We start from the raw sequence: 19452 nt of genomic DNA, 5'->3' as shown, positions 1-19452 counted from the left end.
TGCTGACAGGCAAATGAATCAATCTGTAGCGAGCTTCCCCCTGGACCAACAGTTCTTTTGAGACCCAATTTCGATGTCCAGTAGTTCCTTATGTGTACATGTCAGCACTGACCCCTCAGCTCTGGATGGTGGACAAATGGTGGTAACGGAGGTCCGACTCCCTCTGTTTTGGTCTCGGCCGAACCCAGGGGCATGGCGTCACCTAGACTAAGGGGCACGTGGCCTCACCCCTACCCAAGGGGCGCGTGGTCTCACCCGGGCCTGGGACCCAGCCTCACCCGGATGGATCCAGGGGCGCACGGCCTCACCCGGACCCAGGATCTGGCTTCACCCGTACCCAGGGACGCTTGGCCTCTCCCAGACCCAGGAGCACGTGGCCTCACCCGGGCTTAGTTGCACAAGGCCTCACCTGGATCCAGGGACACATGGTCTCTCCCGGACCCAGGGACGCTTGGCCTCTCCCAGACCCAGGGCCACTTGGGCTCACCCGGGCCTAGGTGCACGAGGCCTCATCCTGATCCAGGGACACATGGTCTCACCCGGACCCAGGGACGCTTGGCCTCTCCCAGACCCAGGGGCACGTGGCCTCACCCGGGCCTAGGTTCACGAGGCCTCACCCGGATCCAGGGACACATGGTCTCACCCAGACCCAGGAACGTTTGGCCACTCCCAGACCCAGGGCCACTTGGGCTCACCCGGGCCTAGGTGCACGAGGCCTCACCCAGATCCAGGGACACATGGTCTCACCCGGACCCAGGGACGCTTGGCCTCTCCCAGACCTAGGGCCACTTGGGCTCACCCGGGCCTAGGTGCACGAGGCCTCATCCGGATCCTGGGACGCATTGTCTCACCCGGACCCAGGGACGCTTGGCCTCTCCCAGACCCAGGGCCACTTGGGCTCACCCGGGCCTAGGTGCACGAGGCCTCACCCGGATCCTGGGACACATGGTCTCACCTGGACCCAGGGATACTTGGCCTCTCCCAGACCCAGGGCCACTTGGGCTCACCCGGGCCTAGGTGCACGAGGCCTCACCCGGATCCAGGGACACATGGTCTCACCCGGACCCAGGGACGCTTGGCCTCTCCCAGACCCAGGGCCACTTGGGCTCACCCGGGCCTAGGTACATGAGGCCTCACCCGGATCCAGGGACATATGGTCTTACCCGGACCCAGGGACGCTTGGCCTCTCCCAGACCCAGGGCCACTTGGGCTCACCCGGGCCTAGGTGCACGAGGCCTCACCCGGATCCAGGGACACATGGTCTCACCCGGACCCAGGGATGCTTGGCCTCTCCCAGACCCAGGGCCACTTGGGCTCACCCGGGCCTAGGTGCACGAGGCCTCACCCGGATCCTGGGACACATGGTCTCACCCGGACCCAGGGATGCTTGGCCTCTCCCAGACCCAGGGCCACTTGGGCTCACCCGGGCCTAGGTGCCCGAGGCCTCACCCGGATCCAGGGACACATGGTCTCACCCGGACCCAGGGACGCTTGGCCTCTCCCAGACCCAGGGCCACTTGGGCTCACCCGGGCCTAGGTGCACGAGGCCTCACCCGGATCCTGGGACGCATGGTCTCACACGGACCCAGGGACGCTTGGCCTCTCCCAGACCCAGGGCCACTTGGGCTCACCCGGGCCTAGGTGCACGAGGCCTCATCCGGATCCAGGGACGCATGGTCTCACCCGGACCCAGGGACGCTTGGCCTCTCCCAGACCCAGGGCCACTTGGGCTCACCCGGGCCTAGGTGCACGAGGCCTCATCCTGATCCAGGGACACATGGTCTCACCCGGACCCAGGGACGCTTGGCCTCTCCCAGACCCAGGGCCACTTGGGCTCACCCGGGCCTAGGTGCACGAGGCCTCACCCGGATCCTGGGACACATGGTCTCACCCGGACCCAGGGACGCTTGGCCTCTCCCAGACCCAGGGCCACTTGGGCTCACCCGGGCCTAGGTGCACGAGGCCTCATCCGGAACCAGGGACGCATGGTCTCACCCGGACCCAGGGACGCTTGGCCTCTCCCAGACCCAGGGCCACTTGGGCTCACCCGGGCCTAGGTGCACGAGGCCTCACCTGGATCAAGGGACACATGGTCTCTCCCGGACCCAGGGACGCTTGGCCTCTCCCAGACCCAGGGCCACTTGGGCTCACCCGGGCCTAGGTGCACGAGGCCTCATCCGGATCCAGGGACGCATGGTCTCGCCTGGACCCAGGGGTGTGTGGGCTCTCCCAGACCCAGGGGCGCTTGGCCTCGCCCGGGCACGGGATCCAGCGTCATCCGGGTCCAGGGGCACTTGGCCTCACCTGGACCCGGAGTCCGGCCTCACCTGGACCCAGGGGCATGTGGCCTCATCTAGACCCAGGGACTTGAGACCTCACTTATACCCAGAGGCGTGTGACCACACCCGAGCCCAGAGGCGCGCAACCCCGCCCGCACCCGGGTCTCAGCGGGGCCCCGTCTTCCCGATCCCAATTCCTGCCGGTCAATCCCCCCTCAGCAATTCCCTGGCCATCCTTCCAGAGCTTCAGTATGGCTGCTGCAGAACTCGTCGGGCGGCGGCTCGGCGAAGCTCCGGTGCACCCGGTGCATGGCGGTGGGCCAGTCTGGCGTCGCTGCGTTGGCCCTTGGGTCTGCATCGGTGGCCGGTCGCCGAGCATGCGCACCTGGCCGCTTCCGGGGCGTTGAGATTCTTGACGGACTCAGAGGTCAGCAAGCGCGGAGTCTCCCACCCCATGTCTCATAGGGGCTCGTCTGTCCGTGCTTGGCTGCCAGTGGAGCCGTCCCCTCAGCCGGAGACCGCCGGGGGAACTGCGCCGAGCACGTTCCAGGCCGCTGTTGTATCGCCTGAGCCATAGTTCTTTTGTGTCGCCTGAGCCGTAGTTCTTAAAGTGTGGTCTTTGGGTCACCGGCATCAGCATCATCCCACATACCCCTCTTTTATTCTAGTTGTAGAGCATCTACTCAGCCAGCCCTATGGTGGTCTTGGATGGTGTCTGCTCTGCTCTCTTGTCGTAGTCTCAAAGTTGTTGTGGTAGGCAACAATCAGGCTTCCGCCCTATGCCTCCATCTTGGTCCTCCTTTGTATAGTTAAGTCTTGATTGTTGTTGGTGTCACTGGGGGGGCTCTCTTTGTCTATAAAGGAAGAGTTGCTGTGCAGGAGACACGTTTATGGGCCGGGTCTTGGTGCAGCAAAGCTTTGGCGCTCACTGAATATTCCCGTTGAATGTGTCCCTTATGCACGTGGTTGAAATCTGGTGTCATCTCCCACAGACCACTAGATGCCCTCGTTTCTGGGTCTCCAATGGGGTGTAGATCAGCTACTGCCTTAGGCACTCAGCAAGGATTACAGCAAAACCTGTAGTTTCTTCCTCCTGTCTGAGTGGCCCTGGAGCAGTCCGACTAGAACAGCAGATCATCTGGTCCGCTGCCAGAGGGCAGGCCACCCACATGCATAAGCCGTCGCTTGGGGCGCAGGTGTGCCTGCAAGACTTGCGGGGCGGGTCTTCAAAACGTGCGGGGCGGGTCCCAGGGCGGGGCGGGGTCTCAGGGCGCCAACAGGCCATGGTGTGGTGAGCCTCGATGGCTGTGAGTCTGGTCCTTCTGCCTTCCACGTATCTAAGTCCCCTCGTTCCGCACTCCAGCGCAGCAAACACTGATTGCTGGGCGCACCTCCGCAAAAGTCCCGCCTCTCCCCGCAGGCATCTGGGTCTCCCGGGGTTCGCCAGAAGATGGGTTTCAGGGTGATGGAGAGCTAATCTCCCTTAGGTTTGGAACAAAAGCCCCTTTCCCCCGCCACCAGCCAGACCCACGCACCTCCACACCTCATCCCCTCCGTTTTCGCTGGGTGCGAGGCAACAGAACAGCCTTTAACCTCCGCCGCCATCTTTTTCAAACTTCTCAATTTGTGCTTCTTAATCCCTTCATTTCAGTCAACTCTACTGAAGTCTAGCGCCGCTGGGAGGTGCACGGAAAGGGCGCCCGGGCCTCCGTCCGGTGTGCGGTGCGCGCGTCCCGCGGAACCAGGCGCGCGAGGGCCGCGCGGCTGGGACGGGCGCTGGGCGGCCGCTGAGCTCCAGGCACCGCCATCGCCGCGTTCTGGACGTCGCCGCCGCGGCGTCCCCCCAATTTATACTTCTTAATCCCTTGAATTCAGTCAACTCTACTGAAGTCTAGCGCCTCCGGGAGGTGCACGGAGAGGGCGCCCGGGCCTCTGTCCGGTGTGCGCGGCGCGCGGCCCTCGGCACCAGGCGCGCGGCGGCTGCGCGGCGGCTGCGCGGCGGGGAAGGGTGCTGGGAGGCCAACCTTTGGCATTTTAATTATGATGTGTCTTGGTGTGGGCCTCTTTGGGTTCCTCTTGTTTTGAACTCTGCGCTTCCTGGACTTGTAAGTCTATTCCTTTCACCAGGTAGGGGAACTTTTCTGTCATTATTTCTTCAAATAGGTTTTCAATTTCTTGCTCCTTCTCTTCTCCTTCTGGCACCCCCATATCCCAGAGACTCCTTATACTATCTTCATATTTTTTGGTTCTTTTTTCTTTTTGCTTGGGTGTTTTTTGCTTCCTCATATTCCAAATTCTTGATTTGATTCTTGGTGTCCTCTACTCTTCAGTTGAATCCCTGTAAATTATTCTTCATTTTAGTTAGTGTATCTTTCATTTCTAACTAGTCCTTTTTCATGTCTTTGATTTTCTCACTAAGTTCTTTGAAGCTCTCATTAAGTTCCTTGATCATCCTTAAACCATTGTTTTGCAATCTGAATCTAGTAGTTTGTTTGCTTCCATTTCATTTAGTGTTGTTTTGTTTTTTTTCTGGTGTTTTCTTCTGTTCTTTCGTTTGTGACATGTTTCTTTTTCTCTGCATTTTGGCTGCCTCCCTGTGTTTTTTTCTATGTATTAGGTAGAGCTGCTATGTCTCCTGGATTTGATAGAGTGGCCTTGTGTATTAGATGTTCTGTAGGGCCCAGCCTTCCCAAGTCACCTGAGCGGGTCACTCTAGGTGATCCCCTGTGTGAGCTATGTGCACAGTCCTGTTGTAGTTGATTCTTGATTGCTGTTGGCATCACTTGGAGGAATTGAACCCTAGGCCACAATTCCTGCTGGTTTTTATAGCCCGAAGTAATGGGGATTTCTCTTCCTGGCACTGGAACCCTGGGCTGAGGGGTCTGGTGTGGGGCTGGGATCCCTTGCTCCTCATGAAGACCCTCCATTCTGTGCCTCCACTCTTCCTATAAGTCTCAGAGTGGCTTCTTCTTTAATTCTCTTGTTGTAGGACTTCTGTTTGGCCAGATTTCAGATAGTTATGAATGATGGTGGTTCTGTATTTTAGTTGTAATTTTAATGTGGTTGTGGGAGGATGTGACTGCTACATTTATGTGTGCCACCATCTTGATTGGAAGTAACTACTTGCATTTTTAAACTATATTTGTAATTTTATTTGTTTATCAAACTTTGATATAATACTTAATACAAGCCTGCATTGTTTTAAAAAAATATTTATTGTTCAGATTATATCAGATGTTCCTTTCCCCCCCCCCCCCCCCATAGCTCTCCTCCACCTGGTTCCCACCACACTCCAGGCCTCCCCCCGCCCCACTGACCTCATCCATAGGTGTAAGCTCTTTGTCCAATTTCTTCCCGAACCCCCCACAACCCCTTCTCCCCAAGAATTGTCAGTCTGCTCCCTTTCCATGCTCCTGATTCTATTACATTCACCAGTCTATTCATTTCATCTGGTTTTTTATTCATTTGATTTTTAGGTTCACTTGTTGATAGATATGTATTTGTTGTCACTTTGTTGTTCATAATTTTTTATCTTTACCTTTTTCTTCTTCTTCCTCTTCTTAGAAAATACCCTTCAACATTTCATATAATATTGGTTTGGCGGTGATGAACTGCTTTAGCTTTTTCTTGTCTGTGAAGCTCTTTATCTGACCTTCAGTTCTAAATGATAGCTTTGCTGGGTAGAATAATCTTGGTTGTAGGTTCTTGTTATTCATCACTTTGTATATTTCTTGCCACTCTCTTCTGGCATGCATAGTTTCTGTTGAGAAATCAGCTGACAGTCATATGAATACTCCCTTGTAGGTAACTAACTGTTTTTCTCTTGCTGCTTTCAAGATTTTCTCTTTGTCTTTTGCCCTTGGCATTTTAATTATGATGTGTCTTGGTGTGGTCCTCTTTGGATTCCTTTTGTTTGGGGTTCTGCGCACTTCCTGGACTTGTAAGTCTATTTCTTTCACCAGGTGGGGGAAGTTTTCTGTCATTATTTCTTCAAGTAGGTTTTCAGTATCTTGCTCTCTCTCTTCTTCTGGCACCCCCATAATTCGGATGTTGGTACGCTTGAAGTTGTCTCAGAGGCTCCTTACACTATATTCATATTTTTGGATTCTTTTTTTTTTTTCCTCTTCCGGTTGGGTGTTTTTTGCTTCTTCGTATTTCAAATCTTTGACTTGATTCTTGGTATCCTCTAGTCTGCTGTTGACTTTCTGTATATTATTCTTTATTTTAGTTAGTGTATGCTTAATTTCTGATTGGTCCTTTTTCATATCCTTGAGGTTCTCACTAAATTTCTCAGAGGTTTCTAGAAGATTCTTGAGTAACCTTTTAACTGTGGTTTTGAACTCTATATCCAGTAGTTTGCTTTCTTCCATTTCTTTCATTTGTGACATGTTTCTTTGTCTCTGCATTTTGGCTGCTTCCCTGTGTTTGTTTCTATGTACTGGGTAGCTGCTAAGTCTCCTTGAGTTGATAGAGTGGCCTTGTGTGGTAGGTGTCTTATAGGGCCCAGTGGTTCAGCCTCCCCAGTCACCTGAGGTGGACACTCTTGGTGCACCCCTTTGTGGGCTGTTTGCACAGTCTTGATTGCTGTTGGTATCACTGGGAGGAATTGACCTCTAGGCCAATCGGCTGTGATGACCAGCTGTGTCTACACTGGAAGATCTGTTGTGCAGGAGGCACCCTTATGGGGCAGGACTTGCTTCATTTGGGGCTTTGTGATCACTGAGTCTGCCCCTTGAGTGTGTCTCTTATGGATGTGAAGAGTTGCAATCTGGTATGGTCTCACTCTGACCACTGGGTACACTGGCTCTTGGATCTCCAGGGAGGTGCAAGGTCAGCCACTGTCTGGGGCCACCCGGCAGGAGCTACAGAAACATCTGCAGATTCCTCTTCTTTGTATGGAGTTTGGAAGTGCCCAGACGAGGCCTAGTTGTGAAGCAATGCAGGCTGCTGCTGCCAGACCTTGGGCCTTCTTTTGAAAGCTTTGGGGCTCTCTGACCCAGCTGCAGTTTGACAGGTTTTAGGTGGAGAAAGGACAGGCTATTCATATGCAAAAGCCACTGCGCACAGCTTGGGGGGGGATTGTAAATTGGGTGGGGCGGGTTCTCAGGGAATCACCAGGGTGGAGCAAACAGCAATGACTGCAAGTCAGTCCTGCACTGGAGAGGTCCCCGGGTCTCTGGGTCCTGCGCTCCCGTGCAGGAACAATGATCGCTGTGAGCACCTCTGAGAGAAAGCCGCCCTCGTGTTCCTGTCCCGATGCCAGACAGTCCAGTTTCTCCCCCTTATGTGTCTGGGTCCCCCAGAGTCTCACCCAGAACTGGAGTTCAGAGCAAGTGGGAGCTTGTATGTCCCGCCTGATTAAAAGAGCTGCACATCCAAGTGCCAGCACTTTCTGTGCCTCTGCACCTCTTACCAGTCTCAATGTGCCTTCTTCACCTCTCTAGTTGTGGAACTTCCACTCAGCCAGCTTTCCCGTGGTTCTGGGTGGTAGTTGTTCTGCCTTTTAGTTGTAATTTTGATGTGGTTGTGAGAGGCAGCAAGTATAGGTGTTTACCTATGCCGCCATCTTGGTTCTCTCCACTACTTGCATTTTTGAATCCTTATCTCAGGGTCTGCTTTTTGGGAGGGAGAGAAAAAGGGGTCCAAATTAAGACATGGGGATAGTAATATTTCCTTCATTATGTTCTTGTGAGGACTAGCGCATGTAAAACTGCTCAGCAGATGGCCTGGCACATAGTGGCTGCTCAAAAATTATACTATTGTTGTTACTCCATGAGGATTAATATCACTCACATTAACAAATGGTTGGTGTTATTAAGCTTAATGTAGAGCCAGAGAAAGTGGGTCACTAAGAGGTTAGAGACAGTAGAACAGAGGTTCCTGGGTATGGGAGTTCTGAGTTAGTTCTCTACTCTTGGGTTCTTGTTGGGGGACTCTGAACCGAAAGGGCTGCCAAGGTAGGTGTGTGGTGGGCCTGGGAGAGTTCCTGTGGCTGAGGGGAAAGGGGGCCGTTGCCATCAGTCTGTCCTTGTAGGCCTGGACCCTGCTGGACCAGAGTATACCAGAGCCAGCCTGGAGGAGCGCCTGGATGCTGGAGATGCCCTCTTTGTGGAAGCCATCCACACAGACACCGACAGTGAGCTGGGAGTTCCTCCTGGGGTGGGGAAATGAGAACCGGGTAAGGGCTAAGGGGCTGCCATATCTCTGGGTGGCCCTGGGCAGATTCCCTCTCCTGCAGGCTCTCTCATTTTCTTAGCACTGAGATGAATGGTTTTATTGTTAGCTAGCAGCAGGCCTGAGATTTTTTTCATCAAAATTACAACTAAAAGGCAGGCTCTCTCAATTCCCCCGCACACTGCAGGCTCTCTCATTTTCTTAGCACTGAGATGAATGGTTTTATTTTTAGCTAGCTGCAGGCCTAAGATTTTTCAATCCATGGACCAGTCTCACTCTCTGATTCAACACTAACCCTGTGCTGACGTAGTGCCAGTGTGGGCACTGCTGCTTGGCTGACATACGGGAAAGTCATGCTGCTTTTTCAGGGTGATTGTGCCTGGCCCGGGGGGAATGGAACATTCTACTCATGGGACAGATTCTCAGGCTCCCAGGGGATGAGCCCAGTTCTTCAGTCCACTGAAGAGTGAAAAGTCCCCTCTCCAGTAGTGACAGGCCCAGGAAAGAGTCCCAACTCTGAATCCACTATGACCAAATTAAGCTCTTCTGACCAGTTAGAAAGGGAGTGGGCATTCCTCCTTATTTCAACTCCCTATCAAATGCCATGAATCTGCGCCAGGCTCTGTGCTCAGCATGGTGGGTAAAGGAAGAAATAGCATCTGTCCCTACCAAAGTGTGTGCAGTTCAAGTGAGAGATCCATGTCTCATTCCCTTTGCTCAGAAACCTTCTTTTAGCATCCAAGACTCACTGATTGATGATTCTGGATGAAACCCATGCAATCATAGTGTTCAAACCTCTCCTTCCTTCATCTCACAGAGAGGAAACCAAAACCCATAGGGCTCTACCTAAATTTGTCCCTAAGTTTGCTAAATAGGTGATGTATTAGGTCTCTGTTTACCTGAGCCAAGCCTTTCAGTGCCTCTTGAAGTCGGAGCCTCTCCTTAATGTGACCAAAGGAAACTAAATCATTCCATTCATCTCAGTCTTCATTGAGCTAAGTAATGGACACTGAGAACACTGCAGTGAACAGACATACATTAGGCCCCTGCCCATGTGGAAGTTACAGGTTAACTGGGCAAACATCCACTCATTTATCCCTTCAGTAAGTATTTATCAGGCACTCACATGTGCCAGGTATTCTGCTGGATTGAGGATGTAGCAGAAAAAAGACAGGTAGAGGCCCTGCTGTTGTGGAGCTTACATACAAATAAACGGACAAGGTAGTTACACATTGTGATTATGATAAGGAAGGATATGAGTGTGAGGGTGACTTGGGTAGGCTGTCTCCTTTAAGCGGAATTATGGAGGACAGTCTACCCAAAGACATATTTGACGTGAGACTTTGCAGATGTGAATGAATCAACCCTGAGAAGAGCTGGGAGAAGACCAATTTAGTTAGAGAAGAGAGCCAAAATGAAAGCCTGGATGTGGGTGGGGGCAGGGCAAAGAGCAGTGAGTGAGGCACTGAGTGAGGTTGAAGAGGAGGAAGCAGAACCAGCTTGCCATGGCAAGGAGTTTACATTTTCTTGTATGATCAGTGAGACTAGGACAGTGATTGGATATCCTTAAAGGATTACTGTGGCTACTACGCAGAGAATGGACTTGCAGGGGAGCATTAAGAGAAGCCGGGAGGCATATTAGAGGGTGTTTGCAGTAAGACTGAGAGGTGATGGTGAGAGATGACGGTGGCAGTAGAGACAGAGAGAAGTAGAAAGATTCAAAATATATTTTTGAATATATTTTGAGCGGACCAGACAGGTGATGAGATAAATGTAGGGAATGAAAGAAAGGGAGAAATCAAGAATAACTTCTAGGTCATTGCTTAATACCTGGATAGATGGCATTAAACAAATAATACACAATCAATTGCTTGCAATAATGATAGATGATATGAAGAAAATTTGTGTCTTTGGTAGCTGGATCCGACCCAGTCTGAGGGATCAGACATGGTCATGATGATGAAATGAAGTCTATGGTCTCTCAAACTCCTCTCTCTATAACCAGGTCATATTTCTGCTCTATCAGGAGAGCACAAAAATATGTGGGAGAATGTGAAAATGTGGCCCCAAACATATATGTCTGAATTATTGCTTGAAATAAAATAGAAATATTCCACAAGGAAACTTACCAAGCTTATAACATTTACTGATTTATTAAAACTTACGTTAAGGGTAAGTTTTCTTGATTTTCATTAGGCAAATATAAGCATCATCTTGGGAATTTATTTTGTGCTTCCTGTCAGCAAACCCTCTTTAGAAACCTAAGGGTTAGTTCTGCATTCTCATAGCATGTAGGAGTGAGGTGAGTGCTCATTCAGAACACAGAGTAGGTGGGCTCATAAGGTCACACCTCAGGCTCTGCTGCCAGTGGACTCTGCTGTGGTACCTGGGCAATATGGCCCTGCAGTGAGATGGTAACAGGCTTCTGTCTCCTTTCAGACTTGGGTATTCGGATTCCTGTTGGACATGTGGACTACTTTGTCAACGGAGGCGAAGACCAGCCTGGGTGTCCCACCTTCATTCATGCAGGTCAGAAAGCCACAGAGAGTAGGTGTCTGGCTTCCCCAAAGGCCGGAGGTCACCAATACCCTTTGTGTTGAGTCTGCTAGTGTGGGCCACAGAAGGTCTTCCTTCCAGTATCCTTTGCTATGTCCCATAATGTCTTACTCAGCACTTATTGAATGGATGTCTTTGGAGCCCAGGAATTCTGAGAAGACTAAAATTAAAAGCCTTCCACATACATACAGCGCCCTCCCCACTTCTTAGGTGCTGCCATGATATAACATCACTCAAGGCAATAATCTCTATCATTGGGTCCTGCTTTGTGGCAAGAGTCCAGACTAGCTACATCCTTTACAGACCTAGTTCTGGAAGAAGTATACCAACATGCCCAAAGCTAGGTAGCCAAAGGATCAATTCACTGAGTGACCATATTCCCAAATGCTGAGAACCAAAATCAACAGTAATTAATATAAATGAGAGAAGTCTGGTCAGAAGGCTGAATTGGGCTCTTTGATATTCACAGGGTGAATATTTGCATTTTATTACCTACTGCTGACTCAATGGCCTAAAGCAAACTCTCCCAACCTGATAATCTTACTGTTTACTAAATATTACCATTGTTTGCATTCCTAAAAGGCAATTATGTATTCTAATAAATTAAAACAGATGGGAATGGAGACTCAGTGGAACTTGGCTACTACAGCTGAGCTTTCCCTGGCTTCCCCCATATTTTCCAAATTTATATTTCTTGTCTTGTGTATTAATTTGTGTGCCAGCCCTTTCTCCAAGCCTTTGAACCCAAGGCCACGCTGGCCGTGGCTTCACACCCAAACTTACTAAATTTAACAGTCCTCCAAAACTCTTTTCAAGATAATCTTCTTGAATACATCAATAAACATACATTTCTTCTCTTCTAAACATATTTTTATGAATGTTCTTTTTGAATATACACATGTTCATTGAATATATTCTTAGCATTTTAAAAACATTACATTTGTCAAAAGTTAAATATTAAGGGTTGTTTAGTCTTCTTATATTCTTCTTATGAATATAGTCAAACTATCAGCATTTCATATAGGAATTTTATCCTGATATCTGTTGACTATCTTTTTAGTTTCTTCCTGGTTTACCAAATTTTTGACATTTTCATTTTAAGGATTATTTCAACAATTGTATTGAATAACGACTAATCAAATTTACTGATTTTCCAGCTTACATATTTCCCAGCAATTTTGATCAGATGGGATAGTATGGTTTTAACGGCTTTTGAAAATTTCTATGGCATTTAGTTGGCCACTTCTAGTTTATTCTCCATAGCATAATTTGAGAGGGATTTAGTTTGTCTCTCCCAGCTCCCTGTTGCAGCTAGAAGGAGGTTGGCCATAGAGCATCCCAACCGGGGGCAGTGTGTGGGTGGGGGGGGATCAACACACAGCTCAAACTTAGTTGCTGATTTCAGGGTTGGGGGTGGTGGTGTCCCAAGGTGAAGGGAGAGTTTGAACATGCCTGAACCCTGAAATTTTGGCTCACTACAGACCTTTTAGCCCCAGCCAATTCATCTGATACGAGTTACTGCAAATTTTTAAATAGTAAACAAAAACAATAACAAGAAAACCGAGTTTTTGGTAAATTGGTACATTTGGCAAAGTGAGCATATCAGTCAGTTGGCCAGGTGAACCCCAGCACGTTGGCTTCAGAGGTTGACTATGCACCGCTTGCTACTGACTCCTTTGATAGTCTTGTTACTGGGTTGGGTTTAATGAGATTGTAATTTTTTGTAAAAAAAAATTGGTTATGTGAGTGATGATGAAGGTAAAATGTGCAGACAAGGTATCCATTTAGAGAAGTGGAATTAGAATTGCCAAGTCTGTATGCTCTCATTTTAATTCTAAAAGAGAATTAGCATGATCACAGAAGAATCCCTTTCAAATTCAGCAATTTTCTCCATAGATTAAGCGTAGGTATCTTTGTAAAATGAAAATGAAAAGAAAGAGTGCAGTAACCATGTCTACTCGTCATCTTTAAATGTGACTCAGGGGACACCTGTGTATCTATAGCCTGCAGAATAGAAAAGTCAACAGAGTTATGGTAAGTAGCATCAGGGAGTCTCCCTTTGCCTCTAACTGAAAATGTGATTGTGTTTCTTTCCCCCGTTCAGGCTATAGTTATCTGATCTGTGATCATATGAGGGCTGTGCACCTTTACATCAGTGCCCTGGAGAATCTCTGTCCCCTGATGGCCTTTCCCTGTGCTAGCTACAAGGCCTTCCTTGCTGGACACTGTCTGGATTGTTTGAATCCTTTTCTGCTTTCCTGTCCAAGGATCGGTAAATGCTACCTCTTTGTTTCCTCTGACAATTTGGGGGAAGTTCAAGTATTGCTAGTTGTCTCCGCTTTAAGTCCTGATCTATGGTCAAGAAATCTACCCAACTGTGATAAAGAAAATGTAATCGATGGGGTGTTCAGCCTCTTCTAACCTGGAGGATGACATTTTTTTTTTTAATATATTTTTTTTATTGATTTTTCAGGGAGGAAGGGAGAGGGATAGAGAGCCAGAAACGTCGATGAGAGAGAAACATCAGCTGCCTCTTGCACACCCCCCACTGGGGATGTGCCCGCAACCAAGGTAATGCCCTGACCGGAATCGAACCCGGGACCTTCCAGTCTGCAGGCCGACGCTCATCCACTGAGCCAAACCGGTTTCGGCTGGAGGATGACATTTGGCCCTGGGTCCCATCCCTCACTCTCTATATTGCTGCCTGATGCCATACTCACCCTGCACACACCCTTCACATACACACAGCCCATCCCCTGCAGGACCAGCCTCACGACGCTCTCTAGAAACAGCGCTATATTCCAGAGCCTCTGACTCCACTTGCAAACCGGATACTTGACAAAGGTCCTTTTAGTTGGTCAAGCCATTCTTGAACTCCTGGTAGTCCCTAAATCAAGGTGCTTTGGGGAAGTCCCCAAGATTGGCACACATGGGCCACTTTAAAGGTGTGAGGCTGCGGTGGCCATGTGCCAGCTGGAGGGGTGCTTAATGGCTGGCCGGCGCAGGCACGTTCCTGGATGACTGAGGGATCTGGTGTTGACTCACCTGTGCAGATCATTACTGGAAACATCTTGGGGTTATCTATCCTGAATGAAGGGCTCCAGGAAAAACTCTGGGAAGTGTAAATGGTTCCTTCCCCTCCCTCTCTCTCCCACTTCCCACCCCTGGCTTCCACTCAGAGCTACAATAGCCTGGCATTGCTCACATGAATAAAATTGATTTCATCTTGACAAAATGGTAAAGTAGGGCTAGCTTCCCACAATAAAGCAAATCAACATTACTGCCTACTTGTTGGGCATATGTCATGATTTCCCTCAGATGTGTCAGACAGGCTGGTGTAACAACTACTCCTCTCACAACAGCCTCATCTCTCACTACACTTTCACTGACATGGAACACCCCGGGGATGCTAACTACTGTACTCCCAAGAGCATTGTATGTTTCCTTACTCTTTGGGCCTTTGTTGGAACTGTACTCTCGGCCTAGAATACCCTTCCCAACTTGTCAACCACTATTCAGCTCAAACACTTCCTGTGTTCCTACTACACAGGAGGTAAATGCCATTAAACAACTGTCATGTAGATTGTTTTGCAAGTTGGAGACATAATTTCAAATTTCTTAGAAATATCTCCTGAGAATGGGCCAGGTGACCTAAACTTCCTATTTACTTGTGTGTTTATCCCCAGCTGGTCTGAGTTGCATGTATCCTGGGACTCACCATAGGGCATGGCATGCAATGAGCATGCAGTGTGGTTGTTTGTAGAATGAAAGGGTGCATGAATTAATCAATATGTGGCTGGGTGCCACGGACCCTGAAATGGCCGTTTCAGGACTCTGCTGTCTTTGTTTTTCTTGACTTCCAGGGCTGGTGGAACAAGGTGGTGTCAAGATAGAGCCACTTCCCAAGGAAGTGAGAGTCTACCTCCTGACCACTTCCAGAGCTCCGTACTGTGGTGAGTTGGGGGGAAGCATGCACAGCTCAGCTCTGCCAGTGTACTGTCCAGCAGAGTCCAGGGCTCTGGCTTGGGCTGTGTCCAGCCCAGCTTGGTAGCCAAGGTGGGAGGTGAAGGACTGGGGCAAAGATGTCATGGGAGGGGTGGGACACAGCCACTACTGGTCTCAGATAGAACCTGAACTTTCAGAGCCAGTTTATCCCATTACTCTACTAAGGATGAGGACTTGGGAGCATCTTCCTACTTATATACTGATCCTAGTCCCCATTTCAGCTCCCCCCAAATCTGCCCCTCCAGTCTGGGCTCTCTCTAGAGTGGTATTTGAATGTACTTCTGGCTTCCTCTTTCCTGCATACTTTTTTACCCCCTTCTTGATGCCCATTCATACATCCCAACTGTTCACCGTTGCTTCTAACCTTAGCATTTCATTGAAGCTAAGGTGCCAGTGATTATAAAGATTTTAAATGTGAGAGAAAAGTGTGCCTTAGAATCTATGAACTACATTGTAGGCTGAAACATCATCTTTCCTTATATGATTTGCATCTTAACTAGGGTGACTCTACTTCCTGGTTTGTGTTTGTTATCCTGGGATCTCGTCTGGTTTATTGTGTGCGCAGAACAGAAGCAGGCTGGGTTAGGATGATAAATTATATGGCCAAGCTAATTCTAACTGATTTTCTGATCAACTGTGTCTGGTTGCTGGAGGGATCTTTGTGGCCATACCTTACTGGTACTAGGAAGTCGGATGCAGTGTGATAGGGAGATCAAAGTTCAGACTCTGTGGTCTTACAGACCAGGATTTGAATCTCAGCTTCTCCACTCACCAGCTGTGTGACCAGAAGCAAGTTACTTAACCTTTCTGAATTGCTATATCCTTATGTAGAAAGTGGGAACAATAATTATACTGTACCTACTTTGAAGAACCAATTACACAAATAAAATAGTATACAGAAAGTTAGTAGGTCAGTGACTAGAACCTGATAATTAATAATTCCCTTCCCATTATCAATCAGACAACTTGGGAAAGTAGATGCAGGTGTTTCCAATTGCATGCCAGAGAGAATTCATGGCTCCTTCTTAGGAACAAAGTGGGTTACAAGAGTTAACTGTGGGCTTTTCACATGTGTCAGCTCCCTTGATAACCCAACTCTGAGAAGTAGGTGTGAGGAAAGGGAGGCTCTGAGAGACTGAGTGATTCAACTCTAGGCCTTCTGACTCCAAATTCTATACTCTTCCTATGCCACCTGCCTCCACACCTGCTTCTTTGCTCCTCTTCTGAGAACCTGCTCTTTGCAGCCGTATTTCTCAGCTACTCATCTGAACTCAGCACCCCTTGGAGATCAGCCTGAAGGAGGATGCTTAGTCCAGCGGTGGAGGCAGTGCTGTGGGGAGCAGATGTCCAGTTCTATTTCCCGGGCAGCTTCCAGGCCACCTGAACTGGCTCCTCCCTGTCTGCCCAGGGAGCACATGCAGATTACAGGCATTTGAAGATCCCACTGAGGCAGATTCATGTAGCCATAATTTTTCTGTTTTAAATTTGTTGTGAGACCTCCTCCCAATGCCCTCAGAAGCATGGTCCTGTCTGTTCAGGAACAACTGTTTGCCTTTGTGCTTTGAGGCTTCTGTTCTGAGTGTTCAAGCTGGGACCTTCCATGCCCTTGGGGTATAGCCTTCCACCTGGTAGTGCAGGTGGTGCTGGCAGCTGGCAGCTCCCTGTTCTCACCCACTCCCAGGCCATCATGGCACTGGGCCGGGCTCAGCAGTGCTGACCAGGACAGGGATTACCCTATACTCCTGCCAGGCATGCACCAGCAGGGCAGAAAATCTTCTCTAGATAAGCTTAAATGAGGTGATAGAGAAGAACCTTTTCTCTATTACCTAATTCTCATCATGTTCTATGAGGTGATGCTGGAGTTATTGTTTTTGTACTTTTTAAATATATTTTATTGATTTTTTTTTACAGAGAGGAAGGGAGAGGGATAAAGAGAGAAACACCGATGAGAGAGAAACATCGATCAGCTGCCTCCTGCACACCCCCTACTGGGGATGTGCCCAAAACCAAGGTACATGCCCTTGACCGGAATCGAACCTTGGACCCTTCAGTCTGCAGGCCAATGCTCTATCCCACTGAGCCAAACCAGTTAGGGCATGGAGTTATTGTTTACAGATGAAGGAACTGAAACACAGAGAGGTTCAGTGACAGACAAGGCAACACAGCGGGTAAGCAGCAGGGCCGGGCCTTGTATCCAGGTCTCTTGACCAACCGTTCAGGGCTCTGTGTGCTGCTTCCCATGTCATGCGCCTGTGCAAATTGGTTGCCACTGACCCAACGTTAGCAGACCTGGGCCTCCTGGGCCTTCCCGATAATGCAGAGCAGGGAGAAGTAGAACCTTAGGCAACTTTCTTGGTCAATGATAACTTCTGGCAAAGAAGTGGTCTAATTAAATTCCTGAGGCTCATGTAAGTTAGCTTTTATTTTTTCACATCACAATGCTCCACTTCAGTTCAACCTTGTCCATCACCCTAACAATCTACATCCCATAATAAACAAATGAGAAAGAGAGATGGCAGGGGTGTGGCACTTTCTTGGGTGGGGTGGGGCACATAGTGCTGTCTTTTCTTCTGGTGAGTTCTTGGCATCTTGGCGTCTCTCCTGGGTCCTATCACTAACCCCATGAGCCTGGAGGGGCCACAGGCAGGGGAAAGGGGAGGGACTGCTTCTCCAGCTACTAGCATGTCCCAGTCACCAAAGGAGTCTGTGAAAATGCTCCAAGACCAAAGTTAATACAAAATGCCACCAGATGGGCCTACCTCTTAATAAGAAAATAGTGGGGTGTTAGGGAGGCTGCACTCCTTAACCTCTCTTGCCAGAGGGACAGCAGGTTCAGTGACTTAGACGGGTATTGCCGTGAGCCAGGCATCTCCCACAGTCCGTGTCGATGACACCAGCTTTGAGAGCCCCAGTGTCCATGCTGCCTGGGAGGGTGGAGATGCCACAGGGAGGGCAATAGTCATCTCCTGCACACAGTGTGCTCCCCGCCACTGTGTGCATGTATGGTGGGCTTGGGGAGGGGCGTTACTATATTTGCGATTTAATTATTTAGTGTAAGAGATATCCTTTTTGGTTCTTTTAAAACCACACTACCAGATAACGTCACCAAACAGGGCGGAGTGGGACATTCTAGCACTACAAGCAATAATAAAAACTAACATGGATTGAACGCTTCTGAGGCACAGGCACTGTCTATGGACTTTATATGTAGTCACTCATTTAATTCTCATTGAAACCTGTGAGGGATCTATTTTATTTTCCTCAGTTTACACTTGAAGAAGCTGAGGATCTGCAGTGGCAGGTAATCTGCTCCAGGTCACACAGCTACGAGGAGGCAGGGCCGACATTTCTAATCGCACTGCTGTGCCCCCCTCGGGGGCTTTTTGGGCACTGCACCCACCAACCTCTAGCTCACTTGTCTGCTCTACTTTGGTTTCCTAGCGCATCACAGCCTTGTGGAGTTTAACTTGCAGGAGCCAAGAAACAAGGACACCCATATCGTGGTCACCTTCTTGAGCAGCAATGTCACCTCCTCAGCCAAGATCACCATGTAAGTAAGTGTCCCTCACGGCTGGCCTCTCTCCTTAGGACATAGTTTTATTTTACACACACACACACACACACACACACACACACACACACACACACCAGGACAGGCACTGTATCATCATTGGTGAGTGAGCCGAGCACACTGGGCTGGGGTTGGGGGTGAGGGCAGAATCTACCACAGATACAGACACACAACTGTCTCAAGTTCAGGGTCAGTACTGGATTCAAGCATATTGCATTCAGACAAGAGCAGATGAGGCAGGCAGGCAGGCAGGCAGCATTGATGGGGTGTCCCAACTGGTGGTAAAAACATAGAAATTGTGTCCCTGATAGGAAGCAGTGCTCAGGTATCCAGGAGGGGGCATCAGGGATGTCAAAAGCAGGAGGGCTTCAGCCATGAGGAAGGGCAGGCCACAGCCTGGGAAGCACCCACACCTGAGCAGGGGCACAGCACTGGGTGAGTTACCAGAACAGAACTGCAGGCAGTGTCGGTAGCAAATGACTGCAAGGGGAGGGCCAGCAGGCTTGATGCTGGGTGGTGCCCGTTACTGGAACGAGGGCTGAGCGTTTCCTTCCTTGTTGTCGCACCTGGGCCTAGCAGCTGGTTGGGACCAGGCTCGAGATGGGAGGGCAGAGGACCTCAACTCTAGGACATCGCAAGCAATTGGTTGGTTACTCACAAACTAGTAAGACACTCACTAATCAGATAAAACAGCATCTCAGTTAGGGTCCAGTCTGGGAACCAGAACCCAAGCCAGGTAGTCCAATAGAAGGGATTTAACTCAGGGAACTAATTATGAATGTGTTGGGAGAGCTGAAAACCCAAAAGGATGGGAGGCAATGCAGAAATCAGCCACAGGAGGGGCCATCCCACCCCGGGGCAGGAGGG

General features: G+C 49.6%; 1 protein-coding gene across 3 annotated transcripts in view; it reads left to right on the top strand.

Annotated features, from left to right (window-relative positions):
- The window catches only part of PLA1A (phospholipase A1 member A), a 50065-nt gene that overhangs the window by 22826 nt on the left and 7787 nt on the right, over window positions 1-19452 (top strand). The window contains exons 5-9 of one of the 3 annotated variants that reach the window (XM_008146634.3): window positions 8314-8415; window positions 10893-10982; window positions 13114-13281; window positions 14873-14962; window positions 18456-18564. In XM_008146634.3, coding sequence (XP_008144856.2) covers window positions 8314-8415; window positions 10893-10982; window positions 13114-13281; window positions 14873-14962; window positions 18456-18564 — 559 coding nt within the window. Of the gene's footprint in view, window positions 1-8313; window positions 8416-10892; window positions 10983-13113; window positions 13282-14872; window positions 14963-18455; window positions 18569-19452 lie in introns of all 3 variants that reach the window. The other 2 variants (XM_054713948.1, XM_054713947.1) reach the window with 2 other exon arrangements.

Source organism: Eptesicus fuscus, chromosome 3 (assembly GCF_027574615.1).
Source record: "Eptesicus fuscus isolate TK198812 chromosome 3, DD_ASM_mEF_20220401, whole genome shotgun sequence".
NCBI classification, from domain to species: Eukaryota; Metazoa; Chordata; class Mammalia; order Chiroptera; family Vespertilionidae; genus Eptesicus; species Eptesicus fuscus.
This window is presented reverse-complemented; position numbering and strand designations above follow the sequence as displayed.